This window comes from Rhamphochromis sp. 'chilingali' (genome assembly GCF_963969265.1).
Source record: "Rhamphochromis sp. 'chilingali' genome assembly, chromosome: 9".
Classification (NCBI taxonomy): Eukaryota; Metazoa; Chordata; class Actinopteri; order Cichliformes; family Cichlidae; genus Rhamphochromis; species Rhamphochromis sp. 'chilingali'.
The window spans coordinates 9,219,781-9,238,650 of NC_137936.1; the positions used below are offsets into that span (position 1 = coordinate 9,219,781).

The 18,870-nt window shown below is 42.0% G+C and overlaps 1 protein-coding gene across 2 annotated transcripts; it reads left to right on the plus strand.

Moving 5' to 3' along the window:
• Positions 1 to 13,691: 13,691 nt before the first annotated feature.
• On the plus strand, positions 13,692 to 18,505 carry LOC308402604 (uncharacterized protein; the record flags this gene model as incomplete). 2 transcript variants are annotated; one of them, XM_080891578.1, is made up of 2 exons in its annotated part: positions 13,692 to 18,164; positions 18,343 to 18,505. In XM_080891578.1, the coding sequence occupies one exon, from the start codon at positions 13,692 to 13,694 to the stop codon at positions 16,881 to 16,883; it is 3,192 nt and encodes a 1,063-aa protein (XP_080747704.1). In that variant the 3' UTR covers positions 16,884 to 18,164; positions 18,343 to 18,505. The 2 variants fall into 2 exon arrangements, with proteins under 2 accessions (XP_080747704.1, XP_080747705.1); XM_080891579.1 differs by having other exon boundaries at positions 13,692 to 17,127.
• Positions 18,506 to 18,870: the final 365 nt, after the last annotated feature.

The following is an 18,870-nucleotide window of genomic DNA, read 5'->3' on the forward strand; positions in this document are numbered from 1 at the left end:
AAAACATTACAAACAAATATGATACAGGCTATATTATTAATGTCAAATCCAGTCATGGAAGCTTTAAGATCCTCAGTTTTTCTCTCTGGATAAGAAAGCATTATTCTCATTATAAATCATTGAAAGAGCAAACCATGTGAATTTAAACAATTCTGTGGATTCTGTCATTGCAAGTCACATCTCTCCAGAGGAAAGCTGATCTTTTTTTAAAATTTTACCTCCTCCCATCACAGCCCATCACAGCACTTAGAGGACTCTTTGCAGCCAGTGGATTTATCCACTTGCCCAAGATTTTTTTTAGCATCCTACATCACAGCTAATGGTGAAAAAGAAATTAAAATTAGAACAACCAAAAGGCAGCAGAGGGTAAATATGGGATCTGGTTCTCACTGTGTTACATAATGATACTCTTGAATAACGTCAATGGCAAATGATTTGAGTTGCAAAGAAGCAATGAGAGAACCTGCTGACCTCAAAGGGCTTTTTCATTTATTTTCAATACACTCAGCCAGAAGTGCCTCTGCTGCTCACGTTAAAATGCACAAATCAAAATTTGAGACTTTGCAATGTGTCTTTTAATCCTTCATAGGGTTTCAACATGGTAATTTTTAAATGTGTCTGAGTACTAAACAAATCCCAGTGTGCCAGGCTAGATCTAATATTTTATCAGAAGCAGAGAGATTTTAACGTACACTGAGCGATGTAGTGTAGAGTTTAATTATTAGATAGCTGCAAAAGATGCTTTTTGTTTTGTTTTTTCTTTTCTTGCTAAAATGAAAAGCCGATCACAGGGAGCCTTATTCACCATTCCTCTCTCGTAAAGCTGATTACGCTCCAGCAGGTGAGTGTGCTGGCATCAAATGTTTAAGTGCCAGAGCTCAGAGGGGTTTTCAGTGCAGGCACACAGCCAAGTGGAGAAGCTGTTCAGCATTCAAATGTCTTCATGTCTGTTTATTTATGGCAGGTACTGTATCGGTACTTGCCAAGAGTCTCTGTGCTATTTCTGGTTCCCCTGAAATAACAAACAAAGGAAGCTCATTTTTTTTGCGAGGTGCTTTGAGGGCCACATTTAGATTATATGAATGGAAAACTATGGTCACCATAGAAATAAATGCTCAACATACGTTATTACACAAACCTGTTTCAGGCATCAGTGCACCCACCTCTTCTTCCCTGGACAGCTGGATGCATTGCTTTGCCCTGTTTCTGCCACTTGTGTTCAAGTTTAACTTTCAAGCACCGCCTGTTAACCAAAGCTGTGTTGGCTTTCCGTGAGAGTGATTTATTAAGTTCTTATCAGAATCGTACCAGCATGGCTAACACAGAGAGAGTTAGACAACCATTCACAACACTCACATTCACACCTATGGGCAATTTGGATTCACCAATTAACCTAAGACCACTACGTGTGGGAGGGAGTACCCAGCGTGAACTCACACAGGCATGGGGAGAACATGCAAACTCCACAGATGGCACAATTGAACCCTTGACCTCCTTGCTGTGAGGCAACGGTGCTAACCACTGGACCACCATGCTGCCTGTAATAGATTCATTCACTCACTCATTCATTCATTAGCATTTATATTCATAATTTGCAATCACCAATGAACTAAATAAACATGCATTTCAGGAGGAAGCCTGAGCACCCAGAGGGAACTTGGATGACACTCAGCATCATGTTTGGAGGCTGAGTTTTAGCTGGTCCACAGCAAGCATTTATATATGTCTGCAGAGGCATTCCTTCAAAGAAGCATGTACTCCAACAAGAAGCCAGCCTCTGACACAAGTCGTGCTTTCCTTAGTCCTTATGCATGTATAATGTATTCGCTTTGGAAAACAACAGTTGTCATCACAAAACACCAGCTGTGGACATCTTTATATAGGCAGAGGCCCTGCAGCTGATTTCTTATTTGGCATCCGTTGTCCTCGGGCTCTCTCTGTAGGCAAAGTCCATCAAAGTCCAGGCAAAGTGGTTTGAAGTGACAGCTTGAAACAAGAATATAGATGCAACATAGGATTGAATTGACACAAAAAGTAAAATAATGCAAGTTTACCATGCAGGGGAATGCAAACTACAGGGAGGGATAGTGCGCTTCAATTGGTTTTATCATAACAATGGTGTTTCAAAGTGACTTGAGATGTGTCCTGTGTCTGCAAAAGAGAGAGAGGGAGGGAGAGAGAGAGCATCTGAGGGTTACTTCATCATGCATTAATTATGACAGGATTTACTTTTCAGAGCAGTTTTTATATTCTTTTATTTTTATTATAACCAACTGCCAGGGGTTAGAGGCAAAATTCAGTCAGTGAAAAGCTTTCTTCCCAGGAAATAGTTTTTTCTCATCTATCAAAAATAAAATTTAGATGAACGTGATTAAGTTTTCAGATTCAAAAGAAAAATTATTCTCTGTTGGAAATGTTTTAAAGCTCATCCAGCTAGTAGGAGCCCTAGTTTCAAAGCTCCTTCTTCAACAGGACCCCCTTCATATCCCGAAGTTTGCTGTCAGTGATCAGTAGGGATGTTAATAGCTAGCTATTGTTCTTGTGTCCTTTTGAAGGGAACAGGGCTTGATGAGTCACATTCAGATTTTTAACAGTATCCTGCAATTCTGCTGAGCTACAGTAAAAGTCACCAGCAGTTTCCTGTGCCAGACTCTTCAGGTCCATCTGTCAGACTGATATCATACCACGAGATCAGAAGGGCTGCCAAACATTGTTGTAATCCTGTTTTGCACAAGGAAGTAAAGCGGTGAAATAATCCTCTGCCAACAAACCGATGGATGTAAATTATCATGGTAAATGGCCTGTATTTATATAGCGCTTTTACTAGTCCCTAAGGACCCCAAAGCGCTTTACATATCCAGTCATCCACCCATTCACACACACATTCACACACTGGTGATGGCAAGCTACATTGTAGCCACAGCCACCCTGGGGCGCACTGACAGAGGCGAGGCTGCCGGACACTGGCGCCACCGGGCCCTCTGACCACCACCAGTAGGCAACGGGTGAAGTGTCTTGCCCAAGGACACAACGACCGAGACTGTCCAAGCCGGGGCTCGAACCGGCAACCTTCCGATTACAAGGCGAACTCCCAACTCTTGAGCCACGATCGCCCGATATTATGAGCCACGATCATAAAAGGATGTTTGATTGTGTTATACATCATCTTACTGTATACTGTTTTTGTGGGATAAACCTAATAAAGGCCAAAAGAAATAGTGCTCTACATCGTCATCTTTTGAGGGCAATCAAAACTGTGCAGTTATTTGCAGCCAATGAAAAGAATGGCCACTCAGATCCTGATTAACAGTCATTACCAAGTCAGCTTTAACTGAAGGACTGAACCACTCAGAAAACCCTGGATTCACACATTTCCACTATTACCACTCGTGTTCTGTTTTGACTGCCAGGATCTAGTTAAACAGCTTTCCAACACTGAACTTTCAGACTATGAAGAGTTCTTTGGAAAGGGCTAGCATGTGAGAAGGATGTGGCGCTCGCTGCTTGGGGCGACCATCTGCAGAGCCTCTGGCGAAGAGCAGATCATCCATAGTAATAGCTGTTTCTCAGTGCCATGCTGCTAAAGCCCCTCTCAAGGCAGAGAAGCACATGTGTTGCAGTTACCTCCTAGCACGTGGCATCATCAAGCAGAAAGAGACATCTTTGTGGTCCATGTGGTTCGTGGGCCAAAGAGCCACCTATCAAGTACCTCCAGCCTAGTTTATCTAGGAATACAACTGTTAGTGCTTGAGAAGTAATGTATGGAAGCCCGTTTCCGCCACTAAAAAAAAAAAAGGATCCATAACTCAAAACTTTGAGTTATTTTCTCGAATTTCCGAGTTATTTTCTTGAAATTTCGACATATTAACTCGAAATTTCAAGAAAATAACTCGAAATTTCGAGTTAGCGCTGCCAATCAGTAATCTACGTGAATGACGTCATTTCCTTGTTACCCGGAAGCTGAAGCCCTCAGCTACAAATGCTACAGCTAAGCTACCGGTATTACATCCAGTCGTGAATGCACAGATTGCTGAGTGTTTTCAGCCTGGCTTCACAAATGATGAAATCCCTGTGTTATTAGCTGAATCACATGGTGTTACTATCAGCAAACGTACTCGCGAAAGCGCCAATTTGTTGGGATCCGTTTTTGAGTGCGCATTCCTCTGCGCCATATGCTTCCGGGTAACAAGAAACCGACCTCATTCACGTATATTTTTGATTGGCAGAGCTAATTCGAAATTTCAAGTTATTAACTCGAAAAAACAAAAAAGCTAGTATCCATAACTCGAAATTTCGAGTTATGGATACTAGCTTTTTTGTTTTTATTTAGTGGCGGAAACGGGCTTCCATAGTAATGTCCTTCTCACTGGATTAGCAGGTATTTAGTCAAAGTCCATGTTAAAAGAATGCAGTAAACTATGATGGTGAGAGTGTGCTGATTCAGGTTGCAGTGCAACACGAGGTATAATCCATTAAGTCCACTTTGAATGACAGATCAATGAGGTTGAAGCTTTCTCAGATGCTCAAATTTGTACAGACACAGTTAATACTGTGAGACAGGATTTCAAACCACTCAGCTGTGGCAAAAGTTCAAACACATTCCTGTTTGTTTGTTTGTGATGTTAACACCCGATTTGCATCCCAGGAAACAGATTGAATGAAACAAATGATTCAAGGTTTAATGCAACTTTAACTTTTAACATTACTGATCTCAAACCACCATAATACTCTGTTTAGCCTGATGCTTGTTTTATGGTATTGCAAAGGTAATTTGCCTAAATAACCAGTATGCAACCAGTATGCTAACTTTTGCCAACCCTGACTCTACTTAGAATAATCATTTTCCAAAAAAAGATTACATCATTTCCACATGCTCATTTCTAAGCTACTTATTTGTTTGCTAACATACAAAATAAGTAAGCTCAGAACCAGATATTCTGACCATGCAATAACCAACTACAAGCGACATTAACATCAATTATAAGCCCTCAAATGTATTTGTGTTATAACAGAGGCTCAAGCTTAAATACATCTCAAGCACAATAATGAAATAGAGAATCCAAAGATAGGAGCTACTGTTGTCAAACTGTTTTCAAGACAGCGTTAAGACAAGGAGGGGGGTGGGGGACTGAATACACAGTGCATACAGGATTGTAGCTTTCAGTGACACTGAATCTGCATATGGTAAGCAACTTGCTGGGCTTTGTAGTGCCCCCAAGACAATAGTGGTGCTAGCAATGACAAAAAGAAGTGCACAGGGATCTTAAACAGTAGGAATATACAAATGGTTGTAGTCCTGACCTGATGTGCAGCGTTTCAGGGTTGAACACTAAAATCTGCTTGTTCTCTGAGTGTAGCCATAGACCCTGTTTGAGCAGAGCTGGAGGTGCCAAAGGAGATGGCCAAGTATATATTAGCTGTGGTGTTTCTTGTTATTGTAGAACATTTATGATCTTATCCCGAACATCTATTGCAGCCTTTGCATGGCAGTGTACTTAGAAATCGGCCTTTTGCTGCCACACTAGTACCCTTATGTTCTGACTATTATACTGTTAAAGTAGAATTATAGTTGCTGCTGATGTAAAAGAGAAACATGATTCTGTTAGCAATATAACTATTCCATTTGGAGAAAATGGACTTGAGTCCAATCAGATGCATCTCTTATAAATCAAATTGTAAAATTCAGAAAAGAAAACTCCGGGGGAATAAATGTCCTGCACAGTTGCAGCTATTACAGTGAGTCATGCTCACTGTGCTGTGTAATGGCAGCATTATAAAAAAAAAAAGTGTCATTTTCAAGCTGAAATAGAGGTCAGGTTCTGATAAAGCTTTGAAAGGCAGGTGTAATTTATTACAGTCTATAAGAAGGCAGAACAGTCGTGAATCGCCATTTTCAGGTCGTGAGTTTCTCCTGATACAACCAATCTTGTTAACGCGCCTTTATTTTCTATTAAACTCTGATCAAGTCTGCAGCATGACAGTTTTGGGCTCATACCTGAGGTCATGTCTGAAATTATAGTTAGATGATCTGAGTTGCCCTACTGTGAACTACTTCTGAATCACAGCTACCTCGCCAACAGGGGTGCTTCACAGACAGATGGTTTCCATGGCAACATTATTTGATAAGCTCTCTCAAAGCGATCAAAAGGGGGAATAAAAAGCCACCTACTTAATAAGTCATAGACTGGTGAGTGTGACTCTATCACTGCTTTGTGAAATTTGGATGTCAGTTTTTGCACAATGACAGCGGGTTTATTCAGGTGGAGGGCAATTATGTCGCTGTGAATCAAAATCCAATTGCATTTGGTGTACACAGCTCTCATATCGAAGTGCTTCCACTGATGCGCCGCCAAAAAATGGCACAAAGACTAAAGTTATCAGAGTTATAAATATGTGAGATAAATGATAATCAGAGTTAAGTTTGCTAGATGGAAAACAGAAGTTTAAAAATACTTTTTTATCTTTCTGCAGCTTATTATGTTTTCACTTGAGGGGCTGAATTTCAACCGAAAAATGTATGGGTCAAGATAAGTTTACCCAGCAGCTGCAAGGCTGTGAAAATCGTACATTGTGTCGGTGTGTGCTCATGCACCCTTTGTCTCCCTCTCTCCCTTCCTCTTATTTACCCTGTCTAATATGATTTATGATCTTACATAGAACCGAGAAAATGTTTGCATTAGATCACTGAAAGCATGACCCACATTTATATGTATCTTTGTCATATCTGCCACAACAAATCACTCACTAATCCTATATATACCAGCGTTAGACATGATTCATAAGCACCAACAATTAAATCGAACGATTACAGATTGGATGACACAACTTTATTTATGCATGCATGGTGACCTACAGTACAGGGCCCAGCATCATTATAGGCTGTTGAAGTTGGGTCTTGACAGCCTGGTTGCATAATCCTCATTGTTATGTCCCAGTACCTGCAGAGCAGAAGTGATTGCAATAAAAATGGTGGGAGTGGCAAAGCAGGCACAGGGTGAGGCGAAAAATCAAGCTCCGTCTCCCTGATTGAGGGCATAGAACCCAGCAAGGTAAATGTGATAACAGACACCACAGAAATGTGTTTGTGTTTGCATGCATGGCAGAGCAGCCCAAAAAACTTTGTAAAGCACTTCCATGCAAGCTTGAGCAAAAGAGAGTTTAGCTTCTGTTAAAGCCATCTGGCACCCCTTTGATAAGATGCGACTGAACTGTGTCATATTTTCTTCAGCTGGCTTGTCCATTAACACTACAGACCATAGAGGAGACCGAGACAGAGAGCGGCACACTGTGTGTGTGTGTGTGTGTGTGTGTGTGTGTGTGTGTGTGTGTGTAAGAGCTGGTGGCTGTGGGTGTGTGGGTAGGTGGGCGGTGTGGGATAGGGGCACTCAGAGAACGACAGGGAGAGTAAATGTCATTTCAGAACCCAGCACCTTTCCGCTAACATGCCACCCTCCTTTATTGTTTTATTCCTTTTTCAGATGCAGTGCGAGGATTTCACACTAAAGCATGAGGAATTCCTGAAAATGACAGCTAGTTTTACACATTTTCATCAAGTCTCATCAAATTCTTCTTTTATGTGTATGTAAAGCTTACAAAGCAAGTGATGGGGGATAGAGTTTTTAAGAGGCTATTCTGCTCGTGTGTGTGTGTGTGTGTGTGTGTGTGTGTGTGTGTGTGTGTGTGTGTGACAAAAGAGATGAAGAGGATTTATTTGTAAGAAAGAGAAAACAAAGGAGCAGAGGAGTTGACCTAAGGGGAGGACACTTTTTCTGCACTTAATTGCTAGCAGTCTCCCGGGATACAGAAGATGATCGTGTGGGCCTTATTCAGGACAATGTTGCAAAACCTCAGCCTGTTTGGCATTTTCTCATTTAATAATGCAACTGTGTGAAAAGTACAGGAATTTTTAAGACAAACAACTTCCAGGACTATTCATGAATTTTTGAGCAATATGTGTCCATAGACACGATGGATCAGCAGTTCTTCTCATCCCCTTCAATTCATGGTTCAGCAGCTGGAGAAGGCTCCCCATCCCCAACCAAGTTGCTGTTTAGCTGTCAAAAGTCTAAGTGAGCAGAGAACACTGGATGAATGATGTGGGGAGTGATCGGTGATTTTATTGACGGTGAGATGAAGTTCAAAATGATTCCTATTCCTATGAGATCATCGAATAATAATAATAGATACTTTATTGATCCCCATGGGGAAATTACTTGTTTTTCTCTGCATTTGACCCATTCACTCAGTGAAGCAGTGGGCAGCCCACTAAGCAGGCGCCCGGGGAGCAGTGTGTAGGGACGGTACCTTGCTCAGGGGTACCTCAGGGTAGCCGTTAAGTGGATTCGAACCGCCGACCTTCCGATCATGGGGCGACCACTTTACCTACTGAGCTATCCCTGCCCCTGTACTGTACTACACTGCTTCTTATCACGAGCATCCCACGGTGCCCGATGAGTCTAATTAGAAAGCAGATACAGACGGAAAGCAACGTAAACATGTGCTTGCAGAATGATTTGGATGAATTTCAGCTCGTACTGGGTGTTCCGGAAAGTGCCAACCTTGTCACACAACACATATTTCATACTTAAACAAATTCAATATGGCCCTGAGTAGAATCAGTGTGTGAGCAAATTGCACAGAAGATAATGTATCAAATAACAGGCTAAATCCAATTTCACAAACACATCCCCTAGAGTAAGATTCTGATAACTTGACAGCTAATCCTTGCTTTCATGCACTCATTGAGAGTATGAGAAGAAAGAGGCAGCAATCCCTTATTGTTAGATGGAAAACATGGAATTTTTATGTAAATAAGCTTTTATTTTGTCATTATCCTTCCACCAAGTTCTGCTTGAAATGGATTTTCTATTTCCAAATGTACATCTTTCAGTAGGAGTCCAGGTTACACAGGTCACCTACACTAAAATGGACTTAAGCATACACTTACTGACACGCACATATTAACAGATGAGTTTCTCATTTATCTTTGTATGAGTGGGGGTAATCTGCATTTAAAATGTATTATACAGATATCATTTTGATTATTGATCCAAGTGGTTGATATAGAGCATATCTATAGTTAGCAGTGATAAACAAAAAGTAAGTGCAATCACTTTACAGATGGAGCTTTCTTACATATTGTCTTGATGCATCCTCAATCATCCAGGTAAGTAAATCTTTCTTACATACATTGTTGGATATTTTGTTGGCAAATAAATCTTGTTGCTGTTACACATCTGCTTGAAATCCACAAGCTTGTCTTACCCTGTGTGTATTCTCATTGATTGCTCTGTCATGTAGAAGTCCAGCATGCGTACCTGTTCGCAAACTGTATGGTGAAACTTAAAAGTACCTCAAGCCAAAGATCTCAGTTAGTTACTAAAGTTATGTACTTTGCTGAAAACAGAAAACCTTGAAGGGACGCAAGAATATGGAGAGTTATAAAAACAGATGCCTTCAGTAACGCTAGAGTTAAACAGTTGAACTGTAATGGAAAATGGATCCTAATGTATCCCTCTAGTTCAGGGGTGGGGAACTCCAGGCCTCAAGGGCCGGTGTCCTGTAAGTTTTAGATGTGTCCTTGATCCAACACAGCTGATTTGAACGGTTGCGGAGACTTTTTAGTCACACCATTGAAAAAGCACTCTAGAGCCCTGTAGAGGGAATGATAATCTTAAAATGTAGATTACTCAATAAATGCCCTTAAAATTCACTGATAATATTTTATTGACTTATTCAAAGGAAGTTTCTATCTCAAAATGTATTTTCGTGTTTATTCACAAATATAAATCCGTTTCCACACAACACAAAAGGTGAAAAAATGGACAACAATCAGAAAACATAAATGTAAATTAATTGTTTGTTTGAACAATATGATTTTCTACAAAAAAAATGTATTCACACTATTAGCATTTGTTTTCAATTAGCTAGCGTCCTCCCATTGCTTCTTTGTTAGCTTGACCTGCGTTGGCTAGCAGTGCTGGAGACTGCTTTGCAGTTGGCTAGGATGTAAATAGCTGGCTCACTAGGTACATAAGGTAAATGTAATTTTTAGGCAGAGAAAGTAAAACTTATTTCAAGATGTTTATTCAAATTAAAAATGGGAGATCAGGATCAGACGGTGATTATATTTTCTATTAAGTAGTTCCACTCGCTAATTTCTCCTTTGCTGTCTATAAATCGGAAATAATCCTTTATGTGTTCCTACCCCAGCTGTGGCAACTCTATTGTTTTTTTTATTTTCAAAAATATTACAGGAAAATGTGTGAACTTCTATTCAGTTAAGTAAGACAAAGGACAAAATGGGCCAGAACGATCTGGAATAAAGTCCCACCACCTTCAGCTAATGAGAACTTAAAGGCAGTTTAAAAGAAAATACTGTCAAGCGAGACTGTTTATTATAGAAAGCAGCCTGGCAGTCCTCCCAGCTGATGCCTCTGAGGTTGTTAAGGAAGTACATGGTTTACTCTTTACATCCTTTCTTTCTTCTCATGGCTGTTGTGCGTTCATGTTGCAGAGGTTTATGAGGACACATGTGTGGTACTTCAGTATCTAGCTGTTACTACAAGACAGATGCAAACATAAATGGAGTAAATCTTTTTTTACATGCCAAGTCATTTCAAATGCATTGGCTGAAAATGGTCAACAAATATAAAAAAAAACACGAACTGTTTTACAAGAACCGTTTATGTTTTTTGAGAACAGTAATTATCAAAAAACATAACTTTTGTCTGTTTTTTCCAAGAAGAATAAGAAATAACACGTGATTTCACTCTGAGTTGGAAAAAGACGCAAAGGAGAAATGACATGAGAGGAAGATGAGAAGTTATTGTCAATGCCAAGTTGAGCATGTGAGATTTAATAGACTGGAAAAGGCTGGAAATGTCGTGTTTTGTATGGATGAGGTAAGTACTGGGTCTGCAATACTTTCAGGGAAAAGGCACTGTCCAGCATTCTGGTTTTGATACTGACAAAATCTGACAATTTCCTCTGGCTACTCCGCTTTCATATTTTACCTGACCACCTGCAAGAGAGAGGAAGCATTACTTGCTGTAGAACTACTAAGACTGCGCGGAATACTGTCCAAGATACTGCTTATGGAATTTTTCATACACTGTGCTATTGTCAAACCTCATTCTCTTTAGCCCGGGGATATTTTTACTGGCTACTACAGTCGCACAGTTTCGTCAGACTCAGCAGTGTTGCTTAGATTATTTACCAGAAAAGTAATACAATTAAAATACAACATTAAGTTAGCTTAAGAATAAGTCATCCGGAAGCACAAAAGTAAACAGACAATCCACAAGAATTTCGCTAACCATTGTTTATGCCGAGGCCAAGCATAAACATGGCTGGAGTCAACTTACTGGGTCACACATGAGGAGTCAGGAGAATATAAAAAACACATAACAATAGTAGCTTTTTTCTATATTATAAATTCTCCTGTTTCATTGTTTTCTTCCCACTTCTTTTATGATGACCACAATTTCTTCAAATACCAACTTTCGCCATATTTGAGCAATAGATAACAACCGTGCTCAAATCCTAATGGGGCAACAGGCAGCCAACCCCAGACTGGCATCATATTTGTCCCATCTGTTTTCATTGCCAAAGGCTTTGGGCATGCGTATGTCTGTTTTCCCACACTCGAGGCCCACATGCAAGTGTGAATGTACTGGAACTGTTTGTATGTTATTTCTCCAGGCCTATAGGGGGCGCAGGTTTGCACAGTTTGCTATGTTGAGCCAATTAGTCACTAAAAGAAGTGTGATAGGAAGTGTTTGCTCATGAGTGAAGCAAGACATGGTGTGTTTTCCTCTGATCCAAAGCCATCCACTCCGTTAAATCCCTTTGAGTGGCAATATGAGTAAGTTTCTTAATTGTGTTTACCTTTAAGAGAGGGTATATGACATTATTGAAGTGATTTGGAAACTTTTGATGTGTTTTATATGTCTACTTAAGTTCAACCCAAGCTAATGTTTATGTGACATTTCTGTATTCTGTATCATTTCAGTTTCACACTTTTTTGCATTAAATCCTGTCCAAATACAACACGTGCCTGTTCCTTGGAGGAAGTGATGCAAGAGAGAGTTTAGCTGGCTGTGAATCTCAATATAGGACACTGGGTCACATTGGGTGCAACAGTACAGTGAAATCATAGCGCTCTGCGAGGGACGTCGAGTGACAGTTCTACTCTAACATGGAGAAATCAGAGGCTGAAGGTCAAAACGACGAGGAAGCAAGGTCCACTCGCTCAAGAAGGTCCTCAAAGTCTTCAGGAAAACTGACTGTTAGATCATCTGCAGCATGTTCAAGCAGGTCGTCAGCATCAACCCGAGCCAGTATGGCAGCAGCGCGGGCACAAGCAGAAGCTCAAGCAGCAAAAGCCAGATTAGCTTACGCTGAGAAGGAGATGAACATTAAAGTAGAAAAGGCCCGTCTAGAAGCAACTCTGGATGTAATCAACCTCCAAAAGGAAGCAGATGCAGCCTTGGCTAAAGCAGAGGTAATGGAGTCAGCAGCAGCTCAATTTGACAAAGCTGAATCAGGGGAAGAGTGGCCATTGTCACCCCTACAAGTAACCCCAGAGCAAAAAGTGAGTGAATACATAAATAAACACAGCCACACTGACCTGGTTCCAGACATTACATCTCACCATGATGACAGTAAATATCAGAATGAACAATCCAAACAACCAGTAATGTACACACCTCTTTGTCCCAAACAAGAGCCAGTGCAGTACTCATTCATGCCACAAGATGGGGCAGAGAGACGACTACAAAGAGATGTAAGTCCACAGACTCTCCACGATGCATTACAACTGCAGCACGGATTAAGCTCAAATGATAATGCAGACACCATAGCAAGCGACCTCGCCAGATTCTTAGCCAAGAGTCAGCTAATAACTGGAGGGCTGTCTAAATTTGACGACAAGCCAGAAAATTACCTTAGTTGGAAAGCCACATTCCAGAGCACTGTTAGGGACCTTGGTCTAACAGCCACTGAAGAAATCAACCTACTCATTAAGTGGTTAGGCCCAGAGTCTTCTGAACACGCCAAGAGATTAAAAGCAGTCAACATAAAGCATCCACCTGCCGGTCTGAACATGATATGGTTGAGACTAGAGGAATGTTACGGCTCACCAGAAGCAATAGAAAACTCCCTGTTTGCCCGAATACGAGACTTTCCAAAGCTCTCCAGTAAAGAACCACACAAGCTTCGCGACCTATCAGATCTGCTGTGTGAACTCCAAGCTGCAAAGCTAGATGGTTATTTGCCTGGTTTAAGTTACCTCGACACAGCTAGGGGAGTACATCCAATTGTGGAGAAGCTGCCCTTCCATCTTCAAGAGAAGTGGACAATGGTAGGGTCAAAGTTTAAAGAAGACCACAATGTTAGCTTCCCACCATTCTCATTCTTTGTCGAATTTGTGAAACGTCAAGCAAAAGCAAGGAATGATCCAAGCTTTACCACACCTTTCAACACGACTCTTTCCTATGCCAACCACATGTCCAGCTACAGAAAAGAAAAACCGTTAAGTAACCACAACCAAAGGTCATCGGTTACAGTGCACAAGATGGACATATCATCAGAGGGATCAAAGGTAAAAAAAAGCAGACGAAGACATTGAAAGACAGTGCCCCATACATCACAAACCCCACCCACTCAAAAGATGCAGGGGCTTTAGAGCTATGCTGCTTGAGCAGAGGAAGGGGTTCCTCAGAGACAATAGCATTTGTTACCGCTGCCTTGCTTCCACCGGCCACCAAGCCAAAGACTGTACAGTCATGATTAAGTGTGAAGAGTGCAATAGTGAGAAACACCTGGCAGCTCTTCATCCTGCCCCAACACTGCAAATGCTCAGACCTCCTTCATCTCCTGAAGTGCACGGCGGGGAGCAAGCAAATCCACAAGACCCGGATGTTACTGCCACATGCACAGAGGTATGTGGAAATAAAATCACAGGGAGATCCTGTTCTAAGGTTTGCTTAGTGCAAGTCTATCCCAAGGGTCAGCGAGACAACGCCAGAAGGATGTATGCAATAATTGACGATCAAAGTAACCAGTCACTTGCAAAGACAGAGTTTTTTGACATATTTAACATACAAACCACACCTGAACCATACATGCTGAAAACTTGTAGTGGTGTAACACACACGACTGGTAGAAGAGCATGTGGCTACATGGTTGAGTCATTAGATGGAAAAATGAGTTTCCCTCTCCCCGCGCTCATTGAGTGCAATGCCATCCCCAACAACAGGGAAGAGGTGCCAACTGCAGAAGCTGCTTTACACCACCCGCACCTGAAAGCAATAGCTGCTCAAATACCACCTCTCAACCCAAGTGCAGACATTCTGTTGCTGATAGGACGCAACCTTCTGAGAGTTCACAAAGTGAGGGAGCAAATCAATGGCAGAGATAATGACCCATTCGCACAGAAGCTTGACCTGGGCTGGGTTATCATTGGCGATGTGTGTCTTGGTAATGCCCACAAGCCAAGTAAAGTGAATGTTCTGAAAACCTATGTATTGGACAATGGGCGCCCAAGCTATCTCACTCCCTGCGACAGTCACCTTAGTGTAAAGGAGGACTTCAGTCTGAGCCAAACCAAAGCCATCTCCAGTCAACCGCCATCTGCTCTCTCACACCAAAAGCCCACGGCTGAGAATTTGGGAGACTCTGTGTTTTGTCACACCAGCAACGACAACCACCTTGCTCATTCAGCTGAAGATGTAATCTTTTTGAAAAAGATGGCAGGCTTCTTCAAGGACAATACAAACAGCTGGGTTGCACCACTCCCGTTCCGAACCCCCAGACGCAAACTCCCGGATAACCGGTCCTACGCCTACCAACGGCTGATGTCGTTACGACGTACGCTCGACAAGAAACCAGAAATGAAAACACATTTTGTGGAATTCATGCAGAAAATGCTAGATAACCAACATGCAGAGCTCGCACCACCTCCCAATAGAGACAAAGAGAACTGGTATCTCCCCATTTTTGGTGTGTACCATCCCCAAAAGCCAGGGAAGATACGCGTTGTGTTTGATTCGAGTGCACAGTTTGATGGAGTGTGCCTCAATGAGGTGCTGCTTTCTGGCCCGGACCTGAACAACACACTTTTGGGTGTGCTGCTTCGCTTCAGGAAAGAACCAGTCGCAGTCACAGCTGACATTGAACAAATGTTCTACTGCTTTGTGGTCCAAGAAGACCACAGAGACTACCTTCGCTTTCTTTGGTACAAAGACAACGACCTTGGCAAAGACGTAGTAGACTACAGAATGAGGGTGCATGTCTTTGGTAACAGTCCTTCTCCTGCAGTGGCAATTTACGGGCTGAGACTGGCAGCAAGGGAAGCAGAAAGCGAGTATGGAACTGATGCCCGAGACTTCGTAGAGCACAACTTCTATGTCGATGACGCATTAAAGTCTTTCCCAACTGCAGCTGAGGCTGTTGATGTCCTACAGAGAACTCAGAAAATGCTTGCCCTCTCAAATCTACGTCTCCACAAGATTGCTTCCAATAAAGTGGAAGTGGTGAGTGCATTCCCCCCTGAGGATAGGGCCAAAGATATCAAAGATCTCGATTTAACAACAGATGAGCTTCCAGTCCAGCGCAGCTTGGGGGTAAGTTGGAACCCCACAACAGACACGTTCACATTCCACGTTCCACAAGAGCAAAAACCCTTCACTCGCCGGGGCGTACTCTCAACAGTGAACAGCTTGTTTGACCCTCTTGGTTTGCTTGCACCTGTAACCATCAAAGGCAGACTTCTTCTCAGAGAGCTCTCCAGCGGCAACCTTGAGTGGGACAGTTCCTTACCCCAAGACATGTACGACGGCTGGAGAAGGTGGCATGACTCGCTACGAAGTCTCACAAACCTGCACATTCCCCGCCCCTACGTCACGTTCTCCATCTCACAAGCCACATTCATTGAACTTTGTGTTTTCTCAGACGCTTCAGTGAAAGCCATCGCTGCGGTAGCTTACCTGAAGGTCACACATGAAGATAGGCACAGTGAGGTCGGATTCGTTATGGGTAAGGCCAAACTAGCTCCTGTACCAGAACCGACCATTCCTCGATTAGAGCTGTGCGCTGCAGTGCTTGCTGTGGAGATGTCAGAGCTTCTCACAGTAGAACTAAACGTAAAGATTGACAAGACAACATTCTACACTGACAGTAAAGTGGTGTTAGGATACATTAACAATCAAAACAGAAGATTCCATGTATATGTGAACAATCGTGTACAGAGAATCAAGCAGTCTTCCCTACCAGATCAATGGAGATACGTCCCATCAGAGCACATGGGTGGCGCCTGGGAGCGTATGATAGGCATCTCACGACGCATCCTGGACTCAATGCTCCTACAAGCAGGAAACCCTACTCTAACTCACGAGGTCCTGACAACGTTAATGGCGGAAGTCACGGCTATTATCAACGCAAGGCCACTTGTACCCGTTTCCTCGGATCCAGACACTCCCTTAATCCTGACCCCCTCAGCTCTGCTCACCCAGAAGTTCGATCCGATTCCAACTCCACCTGGGGAATTCACCAAGGCCGACATATATACACGGCAGTGGAAGAGAGTTCAAGCCCTTGCCGACACATTCTGGGCCAGGTGGCAGAGGGAGTACCTCCACATGCTCCAAGGTCGTCAGAAATGGCAGCGCAGCAAACCAAACTTGAAGGAAGGAGACGTTGTTCTTCTGAAGGACAAGCAACTAAAAAGAAATGAGTGGCCTATGGGTGTCATCGTGAAGACACTTCCAAGCAGAGATGGAGTTGTCAGAAAGATGGAAGTGAAGGTGACACGCGACAAGATTGCAAAGACATTCTGTAGACCCATTTCGGACTGTATCCTTCTTCTGAGAGATTGCCACTAGACCCTATTTACACATGAGACCAATCTTAAAATAATGCCAGGCGGGGAGTGTACTGGAACTGTTTGTATGTTATTTCTCCAGGCCTATAGGGGGCGCAGGTTTGCACAGTTTGCTATGTTGAGCCAATTAGTCACTAAAAGAAGTGTGATAGGAAGTGTTTGCTCATGAGTGAAGCAAGACATGGTGTGTTTTCCTCTGATCCAAAGCCATCCACTCCGTTAAATCCCTTTGAGTGGCAATATGAGTAAGTTTCTTAATTGTGTTTACCTTTAAGAGAGGGTATATGACATTATTGAAGTGATTTGGAAACTTTTGATGTGTTTTATATGTCTACTTAAGTTCAACCCAAGCTAATGTTTATGTGACATTTCTGTATTCTGTATCATTTCAGTTTCACACTTTTTTGCATTAAATCCTGTCCAAATACAACACGTGCCTGTTCCTTGGAGGAAGTGATGCAAGAGAGAGTTTAGCTGGCTGTGAATCTCAATATAGGACACTGGGTCACATTGGGTGCAACAGTACAGTGAATCTATCCCTGCATATCATGTTCTCGAACCAAGAGAAAAGAATACAGATGATTTTATGATGTTCTTTCAAGCAGCCCATCCAGCTTAGTAATGAAAAACAACAGCGCCAGCATGATTTACTCAAACTGTTTCATGAAGTCATAAATAAAACTATGAAGTTTTCTGCTGTCAGGAGGTAAGACTGCTCCCCACTTGCCCCAAAACAAGGCTTGAAATGACCTGTATCTGGACAAGATTCTGAAAACATTGACTTTGCATGAAACATCTCCTCAGTCTGTTAAAAAAAACAAAAACAAATGATAAAAGTGGAACAACCTCAAACTCTTAGTGACCACTTTCAATTGTGAGGCGATTCAACAGGTCAGCTGGTGGGAAGCACGATCTAAGTAAGCAAGTAAAACTGATTTATAAAGCTCTTTACAAAGACATACTGTCACAGAGCACTATACAATTAAAGTAACTACAAATAGTAATAATCATAATAAAATAGAAAACAGCCACAGACAGAAAGTCTCTGTCCCTCCTGGTCCTGAGTTTTATAACAGGAACCACAAATAAATGATGAACCTGAAGCAGCAGCGTGTTCAATAAGAAGCTGGGAGAATTAACCTGGAACTTGTCCATTTTCACTCTTCTATCTGTCTCGCCTCTTTGTTGTTCTCTATCTGTATGAGTTTGTGTGAGTGAACAGGTAACCACACTTTTGTGTTTCAGGGGCAGGGTTTCATTTGGTTTCCTGCCCTCTGGTCCTGTAAGTAATGAGCTCATCTGTGTGTAATCATCTGATTCTGCTACTTAAGATTTAGGAAGACCTTCAGTTGATGCCTGATTGTCGAACTAATGCCGTTAGTGAATCTGGCTCCTCTTGTGTGTATGCTTGCTCTGTTCTGTGCTGAGAATATTTCTTGCCTCTTTTCTTCTCTGCACAGAAACCTGGATGTGAAACTGAGCGACTTACTGAGAGAGAGAGAGCCTTGTGATGGAAGGAAACTGTGGATTTGCTTGTGTTTGAATTGTGGACTTTACTAACTGGAAACTCTTTAGCCTCGAGCCTTGTGATTGACTTTGCTGTAAATAAACCTGCTAACTTTTCTTCAGAGTCTCGCATCTTGAGTCCAACCCATTCGCTTGTTTATGACACATTTAGTGTTCTGGATGTAAGTACAAGATTTTAAAACCCACTTGCTAGAATGTGTAAATACTCTGGCAGCAGCATTTTTTATAGCTTAGAAGTGTGAAATGATGAGTTGTCTAAGCCAGTAAGTGGGACATTAGAGTAATCTAGGCACAAATGAACTATTGTCTCAATTCCACTGAGGAGACTATAGCTCGTAATTTAGAAATGTTCCTGAAATGAGAACTAGATTTTACATGTAAGACAAACTCCAAAGGAATCAAATAGTATGAACCCTGGACTTTGCAGATGAGTAAAAAGAAGCAATCAATTATTGCCTCAG